Here is a 21,262-nt window from a genome sequence, read left to right as displayed (position 1 = left end):
CAAACAAGAAAGGGTGGGAAAGGAAGAAAAAATGTGCATTGAGTTTAAGACACTATAAAACTCAGAAGACATATTTACTATTCAAGTATAAACTCAGTAAGGACTTGGCATAAATTGAAAGGCAGCTGCTGAGGTTCACCATTATAAAATAAGTTCTATGAATTTACAATTCTACCTTCCAATTTTCTGGGAGAAAAAACTGAACTCTTGAAGGTCTTCACCAGAGACCCTGAGAGGGATAAACACTTTTGATGAAGACATAGTCAACAATCCATGATTGAATTTACTATTAAAAACATGTATTTATTTAAAACAATAGGAATACGTGTTCTCAGACTGTCCACTAGAGTTTTGGAGACTATTGGTTCAAGAGTTTCAAAGTATATTACTTCCAAAAACAATACTGATTAAAAAAATTTTTTAAACAAAAAACAAAAAACTTGATTTGATGGTACCTTAAAAATACCCTAAGTACCAAATTATTTTCCAGTCTAACTTTGCAATTTAAGAATTCCTCCTGCATTGGTAAAACATTTTTCCTCACAAAATGTGAATAGTGAAACTGGATAGAAACACCATGAATGTGAAAATACCACCAATTTTCTGCAGTTAAAAAAAACTAGAATGTTCTTTGGAATCACTGAAATATAAAAAAATTCAGATTTTTTTTTCTACAGTCTGTGCACCTTCTTTCGGGTTCATCATGTTGCTTGTAGTAATGACCTGTGTGATTCTAATTTTATAGATTCAAGTCTTGCAGAGAAATATCCATGCTTAATACACCGGTGACTCTCTGATCACTGAGAAGTTATGCTTAACCCAGAAAGGCTGTCATTTAGTTCTCCATAACGACTTCTCCCCAAAATAAAAACTTTGACTATGACACAAAACATCCTGTGTTGAACAATCACATGAACCCAACATGGAGAATTCCGGTGTGGCTTCAGCACTCAGGAGAGCATTGTCTCCTATTGTTTTTCATGGAAGTACCACAGGCCTGGCTACTAGCATTCAGCTTTCCTTGGCCTTAAAAGGAATTTCTTAGGGCTGGCAAGTTGGATTAGATTCTAAGAGAATTTTGTCTTTGACAAACTACCATTTTAGCATAAAATCTGGCCATGGCTATAAGTTTCAATGTGCGTACAACTGATTAGAGATGGTTTTTTCTTTGTTTTTCTTTTCAACATTGGCTGGAATTGAGTAGAAATAAGTCCGTGATGTCTCTTCACATATGTCATGAAATATGAGAAATCTGTCTCACTCTAGACACTATTTCTTTACGACACAATGGGCAGGTCTCCAGTTGCAAGGCACAATCCATGCACAGGTCGCTGAGGAGAAAGATAAAATGCCAGTCAAGTTAATGCTTCAAATGGTCAAACTCTAACTTCATGCCGACCAAATCTAATGTTAACAAGTTTATTGGCTGAGAGGGAAATAATTACACATGATTTAAAAAATAAAAAATTGAGTATATAAACAATAAATCTCTCACCCACTTTTGAACCTCAATCTAGCTCCTCAGAGGAACAAGTTATAAGTCCAAGTGCATTCTATATGTATATAGTATATACATAGTATACACACAGTATACACACAGATGTTATTTATAGGCAGATATACAATGACATTTTTCCTGACAGCTAGTTATTCATTCCATTAATATCATTTACTATATTATCTTTCACCACAAGTTTGATGTAATCTCTTTATCTCTTTTTCACTTTTAGTTAGCTCTATTTTTGGGCTTCTATTCTATTCCATTGTTCTGTCATTCTTGTCACATATTAGAACCAAACTATTAATACTTATATTATTGTCCTCTCCATAATTATTCTTCCAAATTTTCTTGCTTTAAACTTTATATGTATATATATATATATATGGTATGAGGGATTGAACCCAGGGACGCTCTACCACTGAGCTACAACCCAGCCCTGTTTATTTTTTTATTTTGAGACAAGGTCTCACTAAATTGCCAGGTTGGCCTCAAACTTACAATTCTCCTATCTCAACTTCCCCAGTTGCTGGGATTACAGGTGTGGGCCACCACACTCAACTTGGTTGTTGCTTTAAACTTTAGTTTGCTAGTTCTGCAGGGGGGTGGGGGGGACACATCATGCTGCCCTTTTACTCTGGGCCAAATTAAACTTAGAGTTCAGGGACTACCTAGAGGTTTTTCTAAGAACAGAATAATTAAAATCTGATTTATATTCCTTGTCAGTTTGAAAGTTTTCTCTTTCTTTTTTTTTTTTTTTTGAGACAGCAAGTCACTATGCTGTTCAGACTGGTGTCAAATTTCTGGGCTCCAGTGATTCCTCCTCCTCAGCCTCACCAGGGTTTTTTTTCTAAAAGTTTTCTTTATAGAAGCACCACATATTTCTTAGTATGTATTCTTAGTTGTGTGTGTATGTTTTTTAAACTATCGTAAAAGGAATCTTCCATTATATGTCCTAATTGGTTGCTACTTGGCACTGATTTTTATTTTATAAGTTATAATGGTGACATCCTCATCCTATCCCCAGCATCTCTTGGAATATTTTCAGAATGTTACCATTAAAGATGCGAGTGGGCTGAGGATATAGCTCAGTTGTAAGTAGTATTACAGTACTTGCCTAGCATGTGCAAGGCTCTAGCTTCAATCTTAGCACTGAAAAAAAGATGTATTTGGTGTTGGGTGTCTGTACATGCACATACCTTATTTTGGTAGTATTGGGGGTTGAACCCAGGAGGACAAGTACTCTACCACTGAGCTACGTCCCTATACCCTGTTTTTTATATTAAGGAAGTAGTCATCCATTCCTATCTTCCTTCCATCCATTAGAAATAAATATTGAATTTTTTTTTCTTCCAGGGATTGAATCCAGGGGTGCTTAACCACTAAGTCACATCCACAACCATTTTTTAATTTTTATTATGAGATAGGCCTTGATAAGTTGTTAAGGCTGGCTTTGAATTTGGGATCTTGGTGGCTCAGCTTCCTGAGCTGCTCCTAAGCTGCTGGGATTATAGGACTGCACCACTGCACCCAGTTGGATGTTGAATTTTAACAAATGCATTCTCAGCATTCTTGGAGAAAATAATAATTACCCTTGCCCCAGCCTATTTGAGTAGATTTCCTCCTATTTTGTGCCATCCTTAAATCCCTAAGTCCCCCTGGTTGTGTTACTGCATTATTTGCTAATATTTTATTTAAATTTTTAGATTTATATTTGTAAGTAAAAACAAGTTTTTTCCCCCTTTTTTCCTTTTCCTTTTCAGCTTTTGGTGTGATTATCATGCAAGCTTTGTGAAAACATTGTGGATTTCTTATTTTCTCTGTGGCCTGAAAAAGATTAAATGGATTGGACTGCCTATTCCCTGAAAATTGTGAAGAATTCCTCTGTGAAACCATCGGGGCTTAAGATAGGGCAGGAGGATTGCAAGTTCAAGGATAGTCTGGGCAACTTAGTGAGACCTTGTCTCAAAAAATAAATGAATAGGGTTGAGAATGTAGCTTAGTGGTAATTAGTATTACAAAAGGAAAGACCAGAACAAAACAAAACATATGGTTTTAGTGCTTTGGAGAGATAGCTAATCTTCTATGGTAATAGGATTGCTTAGATTTTCAATCTCTTCTAGGGGTCAGTTTTTGTTTATTTTATCCAAATTTCCTTTCTTTAGTAAGACATTCTTTTAAAATTGTTGTTGTTGCTGAATTGGCTTAAATTTCCTTATAATTCTTTTAATTTCCTTTCTAACCTTGTTTTGGATATATCTAGTATAGAAACTATGATGACACTTAAGGTACCTAGTTTTAAGTTTTTATGGGTTAGTCCTCATTAGTGAGTCTTTATTGTGTATTAACTACAGGGAAGGGTCAGGGGGCTCAAAGATGAATAAAACCAGGGGCTGAGGTTGTAGCTCAGTGGCAGAGTGCTTGCCTAGTGAGGCACTGGGTTTGAACCTCAGTACCACATAAAAATAAATAAATAAAATAAGGTATTGTGTCCATCTGCAATTAAAAAAAATTTTTTTTAAAGATGAATAAACCCAGATCCTTCTATTTGGGATCTTCACAGTGTTACAGAAACAAAGATCAAAAAGGGCATCAAGAGCTGAGCACAGTAGAGCATGCCTGTAATCCCAGTGGCTCAGGAGGCTGAGGCAGGAGGATCATGAGTTCAAAGCCAGCCTCAGCAAAGGCGAGGTGCTAAGCAGTTCAGTGAGACCGTGTATCTAAATAAAATACAAAATAGGGCTGGGGATGTAGCTCAGTGGTTGAGTGCTCCCGAGTTCAATCCCTGGTCGCCCTCCTCTGAAAAAGGGCATCAAGATATACAACTTTCAAACAGAACCTGCCTATAAGGCCCTGATCACTAAAGCCTGCAAGGTGCTCAATCTGAGAAATCTGGGCAGCAGAAAAGAAACTGGTATAGCTAAGGGTGAAATGAAATGTATTGCAATCACTTCCCTTAACAGTCAAAGAGACAATAACCTGTTCCAAGACAGCAAAGGTACAGGGTACAGAGGCAGAGTCACGGGTCCAGGCTGACCCATTCCTGGAAATGAAAAACGGGGTCCAACACCACAGGCTCTGGAAACCTGGGAGATCAGGTGGCTAAAGCTTTGTCAAATATATTAAAAAAAAAGAAAAAGGCAGGAGTGGCATGTGATGAATTGCAGGTAGCTGGACTGTAACATCAACATGAGTGTTGCTCCCACACAGCACGAGTGGACGGCTCAGTGCCACTACACTGCTTTCTGCTTCCTCCCCTTTCCTAACCTTGGGATGGCCTTCTTGGGAATCTGCTTACTTGCTGCTTTTGCTGATACTTTGACACTCTGCTCTATAAGGGTCAGACTGCCCTCTAAGTTCATCTCATACAGGTGAAATTTAGTTAGATGGCATGGAGAATGCTGCATTCTTAATAATTAAGAGCGTAAAGAAATTAATGAGGAAGCTCTAAAACCAAGAGAGATTTTCCAAAAAGACTATAAATAGCATTAAACCTTTACATTTTGCAAAATCAAAGTTATATAAAAAATATCATAACGAATAAACAAAACAAAACAAAAACACAGGCCTTCTATGCCAGGCTGCTTCTTCCAGTTCAGATATTTTCTGGAAAACAGGCAGGTACTACTTGGCAAACTCTAGTTCCCCATTTAGCCCACTTTAGATGTAATAAACCTTGATGAAGAGCTATGGAACCAGGAAGGTTCTAAAACCAATTCAAGACAGGATAAAATGTTGCCTAATGTAATATGTGGAGATAATAAATAAATCCTCTTACCTATGCCCACATGGCTTCAGTTGTGTATCTGCTACCTCATCACAGCAAAGGGAGCAGCAGTTTTCTCGGATACTGACTTGTTTCAACAGAGCAAGACGCCTGTGCCTGAGAAGACAAAGCAGTTTGAAACTCATTTTGTCAACAAGTAAACAGGTCCTGTTGGCAGTGACACATTTGAAATGCTATCTCTATACACGTGAGATAAGATAGTATGTACTCCTTCAGCTTTGTTCAGTAAAGTTTTCATACATGATAACTCATTTCAATCTTAATAGGGAATGAAAAAAAAACATGGTCATTCCCACTTTGCAGATAAATTAAACTTCAGTGAAATGTTTTACATGATAAACTGAAGTCCAGTGCTTTTTTATAAACTAGCAAATTTTAACCTTTTAAGTTGTACATTTGAGTTTAATGACAAGCAAAGACTTGCCTTTCCCAAGAAAAACACACACATTTTAATACATTTTCAAAGGGTTTATGAGACCTTTATAGAGTCCCTGCAAGTCCAGATACCTCAAGTCCACACCCCTTCCATTATACCTTCACTCATTGTGTAATGGGAAAACGGAGTAGAAATGCTCTGCTGAAGGCACAGCCTTGGTGGGTGAGCAAGAGAAATATGGAATGTTCGTTCAACCCACTTGTGGGCCAGGTACTATCTCAAGCCTTGGCAACTCAGCAATGAACAGAAGACTAAAAAATTACCCCTGCCTTCAGAGAGCTACATTACAGTGCTCATGAGGGGTTGAGGAAGGAGAAGGCAGAAATAGATGAATAATAAATGCTGATGAATACTATGAAGAAAAATAAAATGGAAAAAAAGACATGGAGAATGTGGGGAGTAACGATTTTAAATATGGCAGTCAAGGAAGTTCTGACTAAGGTGATACCTAAGTGAAGACATTTAAGGGAGTGGGGGAATAAGCCCGGTGGATGCTTAAAGAGACTATTTTAGGTAGCAGCCACAGGGAAAATGAAATAATAATGGGGATGTCACAGAGATGAGGAGAGACTAGGAGAAGCAGATGGCCATGAGTGGAAGACTGTTGCAGCTGAGGGATGAGCATGTGGCATCTCTCTATATTATCCTTTTTACCTTATTTATATATTTGAAGTTTTCCATAATAAAGTTAAGAAAAAATAGCTAATGGAAGGAGAAGAATTTGACACAGAGTATATATAATATAGAATAATTTGCAAAATCCTTGATAGGGCCATTAGCTCCTACTCTGAAGCCAAAAAGGGGTATTATTTCAATGAGTAAAATATCAGTAAAAAGGTATCAGTGAATATAGGTCTTTGGAGCAGAGGCTGAAAGTATCAATGGCATAGAAAATGTTCTTAGGCACATTTATGCTTAATGCCAACATTTGTAAATAAGCTCAACTTGAATGTTAAGAGGAGTAAGGTACCAGTGGTTGGCTTTAAGAAGGCCACTCAATTAGGTTCCTGACATCATCTTTCTTGGTGTGATTGTCAGAGACAACAAAGTCTAGGTACAACACAGGACTGACCTCATTTGTAATTCTGTTGTTCTTATTCAAGACAAGACAAATTCTGGATGCCAAATATATATACATAATAACTAAGACAGTTATGTATAAGTTGGCCATAAAAGGAGACTTTCCAACAATTGATACTCACTACCATCTTAGTTTTGGAAGGTTTGAATTTTGGAGGAGTAAAGGCTGAAGCAGTTTTGACTAAGGTTACCCTCTCCAGGGGAACATGGATCAATTATGTCTTTCTTTCTTTTTTTTTGAGTACGGGGGATTGAACTCAGGGGGCACTCAACCACTCAGCAACATCCCCAGCCCTTTTTTGTATTTTATTTAGAGACAGAGTTTCACTGAGTTGCTTAGTGCCTTCTATTGCTGAGGCTGGCTTTGAACTCGCAATTCTCCTATCTCAACCTCCTGAGCCACTGAGATTACAGGTGTGTGCCACCATTCCCAGTTCATTTTGTCTTTCAGGTGATTTGTGGATTCATCCAAGGAAAAGTCATGCCAGGTGAAAAAAGGAACAGATTATGACAGATGAGAGAGATGTTACTTTAGACTTTCACAAAGAGGAACAGAAAGTTCAGAATCTTTGTCAGATACCAAGAAAAGCTGAATAGAAATTCTAGGAATGGACCTCAGATCTCCAGCTGAGATAAAAGTGGATCTAATGTTCTTGAGAATGTTATCAAGGCTCTGATGTTCTAGACAAGACATGATGCACAAGGCTCTGATGTTTCAGACAGTGATGGCACTCTGATATGTTCTAGTTCACCTGGAAACTGTTGAGCAACTAAAATATAGTCTGATGTGAAACACAGCCCAGAGAGTTGCCTACAGACCTGTGTTTTGAGCCAAAATGAGCTAGGAATCCATTATTATTAGAGATCCCTTCAGGGGCGTAACAGTTCAGCATTGGCTATGCCCTGCTCAGAGTGGTTTCCTTGACTGCTGAGGGATTTTCTGATATAACACATGGGCATTAGTAAAAGGAATACCCGCTCCACACAGACCCAGGCAGCTGCTCTGTTAAAACATGACAAACTTTGGCTCACATTGTATAACAAGCTTCAACTTGTAGCAATTACCAGGAAGCAGCTGGAGTCTTTTCCTAGCTGATGGGATAGACTACATTCATCTTGTAAGGAAAAGAAGCAGGCATTCATCCCAGGAGAAAATTAATGGCAATTAGTTTTTGTCAAATTATAGGGACTGAAATTTTATACAAGATGGAATTCAGGGTCCTAATGGTTGTGGAAAAGTGTTGGCATCTTTGCCATGTAGCTAAAACCCCAAAGAAGTTGGTTTCATTGAACACAAGTCTGTTACAGAGGCACTTGACTAATATTTAGGACTTTAACACTAACATCCAAGGAAAGTTAGTCTGTAGGGGTTTTGTGTGTGTGTGAGCATGCATGTGTCATGTTTTTTTTTTTTTTCCCCACTTTGGTACTTGGTGCTTAACCACAGAGTCACATCCCCAGTCCTTTTTATCTTTCTGAGATCTGTTTTAGTAACTTATATTTCCCAGGAAGTCAGCCTTTTCAGGGAGATTTTCAAAATTACTTATTTAAAAAGTTGAAAAAAAAGTCTCCCATAAATTGTTTCAGTTTCTTATGAAATACACAGTTTGGAGACAGCCTGGGCAGATGCCTTACCTTGGCAAAATGATTTTTTCTTCAGCTGTTAGGAAGGCGTAGTCATTAAAAGTGCTAAATTTTATAGACGGTGGGTATTTGAAAGGTTTTGCTCCAAAATTGAACTCACATTGCTGATATGACATGAAACTAGCTGCAGCAAAAAATCCAGATCTACAAATAAAAATAAGTATAAAGGTCAACAGAGTTAATATAGATGAAGCAAATTTCATAAACTCAGCAGTTTTCAGAAAGTTCAGATGAGTCAGTTGTGCCCTAACAGAAAAGAAAGGGGACAGATTCTGTTTACTAACCCTCACAGGTCCATGCATCAGAGAATGTTCTTCTTTTAGCTTTCTATGTCAAACTCTGGGACAGTTTTAGTTCTAATCAAATGGGTTTCCAATTACTTGAAATAAATAAATTTCCCATTATAATTGCTTAGATAACAAAGTTCTTTTTTCCTGGCACAAAGTGCATTCCATGCATCTACTCAAATTTTGGACTGAGAGGAGCTACTTACACAGTAGATGAAAAGACTTGCTTCTCAGGAGGCAGCTGGTTGCCATTTAAAAAGAAGATCATTTGCTTTTCATTCAAGTCTAACAGAAATCCTACTGTGTCTCCTAGAGGACAAAGCGAAACACTGTTAGAATAATGCCGTGTACTACCAGGATTCCTAAGGGCCTCAGTGTCACTGTATTAGCCAGGTATTCAACATGTTCATCTTTGTTTCTTGAAATTATTTGATCCCTACATACCAATATATTCATGTATCATTAAGAAAAGAATGCTGCCAATTAAACTATGACAAGGTATTGATTTTAAAATGCCTTTTGATTTTAAAAATGTTAAAATGTGAAAAAAGTGTGATGTTGGGATCAATAAAATATGGTAAGATAAAATCATATGCATATTTGCCTCTGGTGAAACTTTAAGACTCCCTAGGTCACAACTACCTGAAAAAAATGTTTAAAAAAAAGTATGCATCCTCATTTATCAAATAGAACAAGTGAAATTTCTTTCTTTCTTTTTTTTTTTTTAACTGCTAAAGGAAAACATGAAATTATAGTGATAACAAGAAAAATTGACATTTAATGCTAGTGGAAGAAATCTGGTAATACACAGGAATAGCTTCAAAACCAGGGATTACCTGCCAAGGAAGTTTCACTTCTAAGAACTTACCTTGGGGAAATCCAGAACAGTTTATAATAATTTTTAAAGGCAAAAATGTCAGCATAGCAAGATTAGGTATTAGTTAATATACAATACAACTACAGCTGGGCCCAGTGGTACATCCCTCTAATCCCAACAACTTGGGAGGCTAAGGAAGTGGAATGGCAAGTTTGAGGACAGCCTCAGCAATTTAGGAAGGACTTAAGCAACTTACCGAAACCCATGCTCAAATAAAAAACTTAATAAGGGTTAGGGAATGTAGCTCAGTGGTAAAGCACCCCTGGGTACAATCCCCAGTACTGGAAAAAAAATTTAACTATATAATGGAATATTGAGAAGACATCAAAAGTAGTATTTTTTTGATAAACTAGAAAGCTGTTCAAGGTACTAAGTATAACAACCAAAAAATATATACATACATCAAATTTAAGCATTTTTCAAATCTCTGGATAAAAAATTGTAAGGAATTTTTAAGTTTGTCTTGATCTTTTTCTATTTTCCATTTTTTTTTCTTCTTGGTATGAAGATTGAAACCAGGGGCGTTCCACCACTGAGCTATATCCCCAGTCCCTTCCTATTTTTTCTTTTCAGACAGGGTCTTGTTAAATTGCTAAGTCTGGCCTAAAACTTATAATCCTCTTGCCTCAGCCTCCCAAGCCACTGGGATTATAGTGTGCACCACCATGCCCAGCTAAAACAGTGCCTTTATCTTATGTTCTAGGAAATGTGTATGTTTTATGTTCCTTCAAGAACCTGCAAGACATTAAAATGAGGATTCCTGTTGGCTTTTCAGATTTTTTTTCCTTTCTTATACTATCAGTTTAGACAAGTAGAGCTATCTCATGGGAGTGGTCAAATTCCTGCTCTTTTAATATGCTTGAAATTTCATTTTACATCCATAATATTGGTTAGGGTAGGAAAATGAAAGAGGGATGCTTGGAGCTATAACACCTATATGGTTCCAATGTTTGAGAATAAAAATTCTTCCAGAGATTCCAACCTCTACCATATGACCTTACTTCATCAGAGCATAGCCATTTTGTCTCTGAAAATATCCTATTCTAATGGCATTACAATTCCTTTGTTCTTGCTATTTCCATGAATGTTTGTTCAAAATACACCCAAAGAGGAGACTAGAATTCCCATTATTCCTAAGAGTACCGTTTTCTCATTAATTTAAGAATTTTATATTCTAAAATGTTTTTGTTAAAAGAGGGCTCTATCCAAGGCGAATTTACCAGAAAATACAATTAACATCCATGGCAGTGAAAAGAAAAGCCAAGATCTCTTTTATCATTTGGCCTTTTCCAATTAAGACATTTTAAGGACTCTCATAGTAAACGTCTCACAATAACCAGATATCTTAACCCCGGTGAAAAATTTTGGTGGAGAAGAATGAATACCTTCTTTCCAGCATGGGTGGACATGCGGCTTACTTCTGGCATTGTACCAAATCAGCTGCCTGCAGCCATCGTATGCACAGGAGTATTCGTCGTCCCCAATGCCATAGCCTTCCTGGAGAGAGAGGCCCAGATGATTAGCAGGGTTAAGCCTGCTCTGACTTGGGAGGAGACGGTCTATCCTTTAGAGCCACTGACCCAGTGGCTGGAATTCTAAGCTTTCTGCTTCTTGGAAGATATCAAAATTATGATCTGGAGGCCTGGTTCCAAGTAAATGATGACTTCACCAACAAATACTTCAAGTGCCTCCTTTGTTCAAAGCATTTTCACATTCGTCAGTTCATTTAATTCTAATTAACTACCATGAGGCTGGTAACATTATATTTTAAGAGGAAACAAAGGTTCAGAGAGGTCAACCCGCTTGTCTAAGGACATGTAACAGAGATAGGTTTGGTTCTAAATTCTCCAGATTCCAAGATCACTATACCTTCTACTTCACTATGGTCAGGCTTCCTGAATGGAATAACTTCAAAACACCCAAATGCTCAGAAATTTCATGAGAAAGGTTACAGTGGACGATCAGCTAAAAACTATTCTGAGATCAGCTTCATTTGAACATCATATGGGTCCCTGACAATTCCTTCCCTCCCTACTTCCTTGCTTTTTCCCTCTCTTTCCTTCCTTCCCTCCCTTTCCTTCTTTGTGGCACTGGAGGTTGAACCCAGGGGCTCACATATACTATGGAAGCACTCTACCCCAGAGCTACAGCCCCGGCCCTTTCCTATACATTTTATTTTGAGACAAGGTCTTGCCCAGGCTAGCCTCAAACTTGTAATCCTCCTGCCTCAGCCTCCCAAGTTGCTGGAATTATAAGCATGACCACCCTGTCTGTCTATAATATCTTTTATTATTTACTGCCTTTTGATTTTTTCTTAGAATTATTAACATAAAAAGGTAGATGGGATCTTAAGATATTATTTTCAGTGCTTGACCAAAAGAGAGAGAGAAAAAAAAAAAAAAGAAGAAGCACACAAAACAAACAATCGCTATTTTTTTAAGGATCAATGGTGAAAAGCTTTAAGGAGAAAGGAATTGAAAATGTGAGCTAAATCCAAAAAAGATCTCAGATTCAAATAGCTTGTTTGTTCTATGGGATAAACAATGTAGTGAGGATAAAAGAAGTTTTGACAAACTCCTCTACTACAATATAAAAACCACTGGTGGTACAGCTCAGCAGTAGGGTGCATGCTCAGCTTGCAGAAGGCCCTGGGTTCAATCTCCAGCATCAAAAAAACAAACCAAGCAAACTTCAAAACCACTAAACTTTAGGTGCTGGGGAAGAGGCAAAACAATTTTTTTTTTTTTTTTTTTTTAGAGAGAGAGAGAGAAAGAATTTTTAATTTTTATTTTTTAGGTTTCAGCAGACACAACATCTTTGTATGTAGTGCTGAGGATCAAACCCAGGTCGCACGCATGCCAGGCGAGCACGCTACCGCTTGAGCCACATCCGCAGCCCAAAACAATTATTTTCTATCTTCATTTCTAATGTCCTAGAGGAAGTCCTTGACAGAACATTTGAAAGAAATTCCTAGAAGATTCCTAGCCATCAAGGTAGCCTAGATATTACCTTGCAGTGTCCTCCATGCTTGGATGAATTACATAACAGAGTAGCACTATGGGTCAAAGGTGGAACTCTGATAAAATTTTAGCCACAGATCATTTCTATAGAGGTAAGAATAGATACCTATACCTAGCAGAAATTTACTTTAAAAAAAATCCCTTTGAGCTTACATCTCAGAGAGCAAGCTAGATGTACCATATCTTCTTTTAGCTCAAAATATTCCCATAGTATTAACCCTGATTTCCATTGGCAAGGATGGATAAACAAGAGAAAAGGGTAGCTAGTTGGTATTTAGGGTTAAAAAAAAAAAGTTTATGTATAGCTTGTCGTGCATGGAATATTTTGAATCCTTTCCTCATATGGGGACACTGTCCTTTCTTCTGCCATCTGACATCCCATTACCTTCCCGTTATGGGGTACGCATGGAAGATAAGAATCCTATTTCCTGCTCTGCAAGTGGAGGAAGACCTTTCCATCAGACCCTCAGTGTGTGAGTGACCCCTACAGAGGGGTGTGGGGTTAGGACAGATGTGTGGCAGTAATGCTGGCTACATCTTGGCTAGCTAGTCCTCCTGAAATAGTACTTCCTACCCTTGGCCCTTACATTGCCTTGGAGTTTATTTCCCAAACCCCTTATCAATTTGGAAGCTCTCAACAGGTTCCCAAGTCATTCCTTTTCTGTTTGGGAAGAGTCATTTTCTCCAAGGTAGGATGCTTCTATATAGGAAGCAGCACAGGCTGTCCTGACCTAAGTTTAGAGTCTTCTATCTGGAGATCAGATGGCTTTGGGCAAGTTTCTTCATTTCTCTGAATCTCAGTTTCCTCATCTTTCTTTTTCACTTTATATTTTTAACTGATATATAAAAAACATAAAAATAATACAGATTACCCTGCAATGTTTTAACATACTGTATAATGTTTCAAACAGGTTATATAACTGAGGTTATAACTGAGCTATATATGCAGCCCAATAGTTGTTTTTTGTTTGTTTGATGTACTAGGGATTGACCCTGGGGCCTCATGCATGCTAGGCAAGTGCTCTACCACTGAACTACCTCGTCAGTCCTTTATAAATTTTATTTTGAGCCAGGGTCTCATGAAATTGCCCAGGCCAGCCTTGAACTTGGATCCTCCCACTTCAGCCTCCTGAGTAACTGAGATTATAGGCATGTGCTACTTCACCCAGCACTCGTTTGATTTTGGTACTGGGGACTGAACTCAGGGGTGCTTTACCACTGAGCTACATTCCCAGTCCTTTTTAATTTTGAGATAGGTCTCACTAAATTACTTGGGGCCCTGCTAAATTGCTGAGGCTGACCTTGAACTTGCAATCTCCCTGCCATAGCCTCCTGAGTTGTTGGGATCACAGGCATGTGCTATCGATAAGCCACTTAATTTGTTTTTAAAGAAAAAAGTCAATAGTCTACTAAGCAATGTAGAGTATAAGAAACAAACAATGTTTTAAGCCTCTATTAAGATTAAATAAATAAAATAAAGGTACTGTGTCCATCTACAACTAAAAATATTAAAAAAAATCTATGACTATATGGCAGAAATTACAGTTTCATCCATTAGAAGAAATGAACATGATTTGTAAGCTGCTTCTATTTCTTTTCTCTCTCCATCTCTCTTTCTATTTTTTTATTTTTGTCAAGCTCTGAAAATGTCTTAAGATCCCATCCACCTTTTTATGTTAATAATTTGAGAAAGAATTGAAAGGCAGTAAGTAATAAAAGACATTATCAGCCGGTCATGGTAGGGCATGCTTATAATCCTAGCAACTTGGGAGGCTAGGGCAGGAGTTTCAGGCCACAAGTTTGAGGTCAGCCTGGGTTCAGTGGTAGAGGACCTGTGGGTTCAATCCCAGTAAAACATAAAAACAAATCACAAAAATCCTGAGCCAAAGATGTGGCTGGGGCCAGAGTATAGCCCGCAAAGACAAAGGACACACCTAACCTCTAGGTGGAAAATTAGGGCACCTTCCACCCACCCACCCACCCACCTACCAGAAAAAGAGAAACAAATTGCTGCTGCTCCAATTTGTAAAGTTCTCTAGGGTACTCACATGATTCAGAAATTTGCTATCTCGAGTGGCCCAGCCAATCTGCATGACACCAGAAGTGACCACTGTTACTTCATAGTACCATACTCCGGCATCCACACAAAAGGTGCAACGCACACTTTCAAAAGAGGAGGCATCACAGCGAGCCTGGGAAAACCAAAGAGCATGACAATCGACCATCAGTGCCTGAAGACCACCAAAGTACCTGACTACTGGGAAGGTTGCATATAGTTTTTCTCATTGAAGTGCCTAGTGGACTAATCCTCTCCTCTATCCATCCTCAGTGATTAAAAAGCCTAAAACTGAAAGAAGTACATTCTACAGCTAGTTTACAGTTTTATTTCCAGGGAGTTCTCACAGGATTGGTGTCAGACTAGGAGGACTGCCAAGATGGCTACAGTAAGCAGTAGTGAAAGCTGCTGGCTTTGCTTTCAGTGTATGTGGATCTTTGCTTTCAGAATAGAAGCTTTTATCAATTCATAAACATTGCTTTCATGTGATGGAGAAAAGGGTATAAGATGGGGTACCTAAATATAATCTAAAGCAGAAAACTACACAACAGATTTGTTGGTACATAGAATCAAATAATTGCAGCCATTCTCCCAACAGTTCTTTTTTTTATATACCTTTATTTTATTTGTTTTTATTTTTTTAATGTGGTGCTGGGGATTAAACCCAGTGCCTCACACATGCTAGTCAAGTGCTCTACCACTAGCCACAACCCTAGCCCCCAACAGTTCTTTATTCCTCATCAATATAGTCTCTTTGCCATATGTAACTGGCTTTTACATCAACTTTCACTTCAAAATCAGCAACATGTAACATACATGGAGAAAGGGAACTAGACCTAATATGATTGACTACATGGGGATTTAAAAGGAGTTACCCCTTTTAGAAACACTAGTCTTTGTACCTTAGTTGAATAAAACGGCAAAGATTAAAAACACACATTTAAGCCGGTCAGCATCACAGTGCTTATAACAGGTGTAGTACTGTGTAAGATAATCGAGTAGTTAACATCTCAAACACTCCATCCCATCACTTCTACCTCTAATCACTCTTCAGATAGGAAATAAATTTCCCAGTGGAAAGACACTGCTTTTGTTCAAAAGTAGGACATGAAAATGGGAGCAAAATGATCCCCCTACCCCAAAGATCCATTTGTGGAAATTTTACCTCCAAGCCATGAGGTGAGATCTTCAGGTACTCGCTGACATCATTGCTATTCAGCATAGCTCTAATGTTACTCAAGTCCACCTTCTCATAGGTCAGCTGTCTACCTTCTTTTAAAACTGCAAAAGAAAAAGTGGTCATGTCTTTATGGCAGGCTGCTATTGGGCAGGGGAGGGGGAGAAAGCTACTGCCATCTCCAGCAGTCAAGGAATGAAACGGCAAGGAGGCTCAGCACCTTAGCTTTGCTGCTCCTCCATCATACGAAGGCTGACCAAGCAAACGCCAGAAGAGGCAGCACTGCGAGGTAGATGTTTCTAATCCCTGAATCTATTACTTTTCATGAAACAAAATTTGAATTTCACTTTTTCAGAATCATTGTTTAATTGGCCTCTACACAGGCTGCACCCACAATGCTGGAGTAGGAGTGGGGAGTCACATGACCAGCGGGCTTTAGCACAGTGATAACCATGGAGTGGGAAGTGAGGATATAGTACTAGTGCAGTTTTGTTCTAGCAGTCCTTGGAGAAGGAAGAGAAAAAGCCAGGAACAACCCTCATGGTGCAGATAGGACATGACTTGGGTTTGAGGAGCAAAGGTAAGATAGGTAGGAAAAAAAGAGGGAATTCCAAGTGGAGGGAATAGGCCCAGGGGTAGGAAGTCAGCAGGTTTTTTGTCTGCATTACAGTGAAGAGATAGTTTGGAAAGAGTTGTTTAGACAGTGCCATATGATTAAGGTCCTTAATGTATCAGGAAATAGGGTACCAATATATGGTTTTTGAATAAAAGAATGCTAGAATTAGAAACATTCCATATACTTTTTTAAAAATATTTTTTTAGTGGTAGATGAACACAATACCTTTATTTTATTTGTTTATTTTTTATGTGGTGCTGGGGATCGAACCCAGTGCCCCACACACATTAGGCAAGTGCTCTACCACTGAGCCACAACTCCAGCCCTCCATGTAATTCTTATCAAAGGGTTTTTAGGATACACTTCTGCTAGAATATATCCAACCAACCAGTAGAGGACCTTTTAAAAAAGGACTCATGTTCCTTCTTTTTTTTTTTTTTTTTTTTGAGACAGGATCTCACTAAGTTGCTGAGGGCCTTGCTAAGTTGCTGAGATTGGCTTTGAACTTGCAATCCTCCTGCCTCAGCCTCTCGAGTTGTTGGAATTACTGGTGTGTGCCACCACACCCGGCTTCTTACAAAAGGAAGGCCAGTGAGACTATCAGAGAAATGAGTCTGGAAATGGAAACAGACATTTCAAAACAAACAGCTCCAACTTACAGAGATTGTCTAAGCTCCACTGGGCACAGAAACCAACTTGACGTTTCAGATAATCAGAATCATCAGCCCACGACTCCAATGTTATAAGCCGGTCACTAATACTGGATTCAGATATAGTCAATTTATTTTCACCTGTTTAAAAAGATGAAACCCTTGAATTAACAATGAAAGAGTAGGATGATTTGCTGAGCAAATTAGTGATAGTAATGAGTGTGGAGAGATAATTAAAGAATTTGAAGACTAGAATGGACTTCTACTAATTTTTCTAAGGATGACAAGGCCAAAGAGCTTTAACAATTTTCTAGCAATACCACCAAATTTTTAACTATAAAAAGTTGGGTAATAAGACAAGCATGGTGGCCCACACCAGTAATCACAGCTACTTGGGAGGCTGAGCCAGGAGAATTGCAAGATGAAGGCCACCAACTCAAAATAATATAAAAGGGCTGGGGATGTAGTTCAGTGGTAGGGTACTCCTGGGTTCAATACCCAGCACCACACAAATAAAGTGAGTAATAATGCTCACCAGTTCAGATTCTTGGGCAGAAAAAACTTTGCCTTTGTCCCTATTATACTTCACTGGCCTTGAAGTGTCTACCCAGGGAAAAACAGAATGTATGCAAGGTTGGTAGGGTTCAAAGTGTTGGTTATCTAGTAACTAAGAAAAGAGAAAACTCTTAAAAATGAATACAGCAGGTCATTAGTGCAAGAAGTCACTATACCTACTTGTCTGTGCAAACTTTTCCAGTGCGATGAGTGCAAATAGCATGACTGTAGGATGGGACTGCAACTTCTGAAAGACAATGGATTATTTTTAAAAATCACCTCGAGCAGAGGCAACAAGCTATTAATTTCATCTTCTTGCCCCCAGGTGTTTTTGTTTTTTGAGCAGTTAGAAAAATCTTTCTCATTCAAGTCCTCAATCATTCGTTTGGCAAATATTGTTAGCAATGAAGAACCAAGATAGAATCTCAATCTTATATTTCTTTTTCTTGAAGTCACTGGGCTAATTTACAGATACAGAAATTTCAACAGTATCTTGTTAAATACATTATGTCATTTTACTTAGTAACATTTATATGAAGGCTCTGTTACACAAATTGTTGATTCTTAAATTCATTTAAACAAGCTAAAAACTCAGAATTGGAGCTAAAAATAACCTTCTATTCAAAATCCTGTAGAAAAAGACTCATAACTACCAACTTTCAGAATTATAAATAATGAAATTAACAACTAATAGCTTGTTTTTAATCTGGACTCTGAAAGGAATTCTACAAATGGTGATGGTAGGGGAGAGAGCAACAAGTGGGCTCTTTGAGTTGTTCTTGAGTTCATGTCACCTGAGTTCCCACTTACAGAAGGTCCACCCGAGGAGCCTCCAGAGAGCTGTAGAACACTAGAGGGTTCCCATGTACTTCCCTGGTGCCACCTAACTCCAGCAGAGATTATCATCGAACCAACACCCTCCCCCATTGTGAAGCATCTTCAGCATCCTGTTTTTTGCCACATCCATTCTCAATCCCTCTGCCTGGCTTTTCCAGCTCCGAACCCTCTTCTGCTGGCTACTGGGTCCATATCCTACTACCTCTAAACACTATTTTCTTTGATTAGACAATTTGGTCTCTGGATTTCTACCTGTGGCAGTACCTTGGACACAAAACCCATTTTTTGCCTCCTCTGGGCACAGCTGAATCCTAACCTTACAGCCTGACCCAGTTGAAGTCTCACAATCAGGAAGTCTGTCTCATGACTACGCCAGCCACACCAGCCACACCACCCCCTCCTTCACTCCTCTCAACTCTTAGGGCACTTAAGGCTAGAGGAAACAATTTTTCCTTTGATCACATTCTGTCTTAAAATGGAGGCTAACTGTCATGTCTTAGTAGTACTTCTGTTTCAACTGACCAGTAAATTTCCTAAGGAAAAGGATAGTCCTGTAACTTCTGTACCCCCATGAAGATCACTTAGAGCAGTACAGGTTTAATTTAAGCACTATTAAGTAAGTATGGACCTATAAGAACTTTCATATTGAAATTTTGGAAAAAACTAATGCTCACTTGGCCTGCAAAAATAACTGTTAAAAATACAGGCTGGGCCATGGCCAAGACTGTGGTCTAGCACTGGGAGAGATCTGAAGGCACAGCCTCAACCAACCACAAGCTTCACAGATGTATATAAAATACTCAAAAGATGACAGTTTTAAGAGCAGCAACAGTAGGGTGGTCAGGGGTAGAGATTCACATCCACTGGAAACCTGATCTGATGTTGGAATGCCATGTGGTTTTGTTTCTACTCTGGAGGTCCCTATTGCCATCTGGTAGGCTCTAAGGACACACAGAAAAGTCTAGCAGCTATCTTATGACTAAATTTAAAAACAGACTAACTCAACTATTTTTGCTTTTGCATATAATAAATCCCCCCCCTTTTTTAACATAGGAGGGAATAAATAACACTCAGGAAACACCTGCAAATAAAATTTACAACAAATTCCATTCTCTGTGCCAGGGGCTCTGTTGGCAACTTGGGAAAAATGTACAATTCTAGATGACTAAGAATAACTAGTTTTGATGTCTCACTTACCAGACACTGTAGCAAATATTCCAGTATTCCTGGGCTAAGTAAACCAATGCTTGCAGGACCTACACAAATACAACAAACACTGGCTATAATTAAAAGTGCCATATTATTATTAAACAGTAACTAATAACAATCCAATTGTTTTGGTAGAAATCCATACCTTTTACAGAGTGGTCTCATGAACATTATCCTATTCAACCCTCCTGCTCTGAGGTTGGTTCAGAGTTGGTCACTGAGTAAAGCGACTCCCCACCACCGGCTTTTTTTTTTTTTTAATTGGTACTGGATACAGGGGTGCTGTACCACCGAGCTGCAGCTCCAGTCCTTTTTTCAATTTTTATTTTGAGACAGGGTCTTTCTAAAATGTCAAGGCTGGCCTTGTACTTGCAGTCCTCCTGCCAACTTCCCAAATCACTGGGTTATAGGCATACACCACTGCGCCCAGCTCAGGTTCTGATTTCAAATCCATTGTTTCTTCCATTATATGTGCAGTAAGTAGCTAAGCTAGTCACATGTACTTTACTGTTAACTTTACTAAAATGGGTAATATTCATAAAAAAGTTGAATATCTATGTCTCAGGAACTAATGCAATCTAAATTTCTTTTCCTATTCCTCTCTCTGATTTGTCTTCATTATCTAGCTAAATTTTTTACATATACGTAATCATATATGTAAATTTAGCTTTTGCCCTTAATTTTAAATCACATAAATACAACTTTTTTCGATAATCTGCAAAGCTAAGTTAGATTATCCTTAGCCTCTGTATCCTTTGTAATATTTCTTACCATTAGCCCCATCCCTCCTTTTCTGTTACAGCAAGTTTGATAAGACCTGCAGTGCAAACTGCCCTTAAAGTCAAGCAACTTAGATCTTCCTCTGTGGTGCTTCCCAGAGTTACCTGCTAGCTTCTCTGCCAAGCAACCTAGGACCGCAGATGTATTCCTGTGTTTGGCAGGATGGCCTGAGTCCTGGCAAGCTACTTCTCCGTTTAAATTGAGAATTTCAGTCAATTTCTGGAGTGCATCCTAAAAACAAAAAGGTAAGAGTGGATTTGAAATATATCTTCTCAGGTCATTTTCCTAAGAGAATTCTTTGAGACAAAGCTATAACCAGGTGTTAAACTCAGAATAACCATATAAAAATTATACAATGTAACCCAATGATATCATTATTGATAGGAAATATTGTTTGCTCAACCTGAATGGAATGGAATTTCTAGATTCCATTTTATTCAAAATATACTTGCTATACATTTGATATCTATATTTATATATCTATCTACATCTCTACCCTCTATACACATATGCCACTCTTGAATCATTAAATAGACTGAAGCTATTCAAATGTCAATATGATTAGTAACATTAGGGCCTAGTGATGTTGTAGTAAAAAGTTACATTAAAAAAAATGTTTCACTGCTGCTGGACATGGTGGCATATACCTGTAATCCCAGCAACTTGGTAGACTGAGGCAGGAGGATTTCAAGTTCAAGGCCAGCCTCAGCAACTTAGTAAGACCCTGTCTCAAAAAATAAAAAAGGCTGGGGA

The 21,262-nt window shown here is 38.3% G+C and overlaps 1 protein-coding gene across 3 annotated transcripts in view; it reads right to left on the bottom strand.

Annotated features, from left to right (window-relative positions):
* Positions 1-1,037: 1,037 nt before the first annotated feature.
* The window catches only part of Rspry1 (ring finger and SPRY domain containing 1), a 43,548-nt gene continuing 23,323 nt past the window's right edge, over positions 1,038-21,262 (bottom strand). For all 3 annotated transcript variants that reach the window (XM_026395676.2, XM_026395675.2, XM_026395677.2), the window contains 11 exons: positions 20,614-20,740; positions 19,718-19,776; positions 17,864-17,930; positions 17,138-17,269; positions 15,851-15,966; positions 14,678-14,821; positions 10,995-11,106; positions 8,939-9,041; positions 8,437-8,589; positions 5,277-5,381; positions 1,038-1,331 (listed from right to left, as the gene is read on the bottom strand). In XM_026395676.2, coding sequence (XP_026251461.1) covers positions 1,235-1,331; positions 5,277-5,381; positions 8,437-8,589; positions 8,939-9,041; positions 10,995-11,106; positions 14,678-14,821; positions 15,851-15,966; positions 17,138-17,269; positions 17,864-17,930; positions 19,718-19,776; positions 20,614-20,740 — 1,215 coding nt within the window. In that variant the 3' untranslated portion in view covers positions 1,038-1,234. The remainder of the gene's footprint in view (positions 1,332-5,276; positions 5,382-8,436; positions 8,590-8,938; positions 9,042-10,994; positions 11,107-14,677; positions 14,822-15,850; positions 15,967-17,137; positions 17,270-17,863; positions 17,931-19,717; positions 19,777-20,613; positions 20,741-21,262) is intronic.

This window comes from Urocitellus parryii, chromosome 15, assembly GCF_045843805.1.
Source record: "Urocitellus parryii isolate mUroPar1 chromosome 15, mUroPar1.hap1, whole genome shotgun sequence".
Taxonomy (NCBI): Eukaryota; Metazoa; Chordata; class Mammalia; order Rodentia; family Sciuridae; genus Urocitellus; species Urocitellus parryii.
The sequence above is the reverse complement of the archived record's forward strand: the minus strand, read 5'-3'. Positions and strand labels throughout refer to the sequence as shown.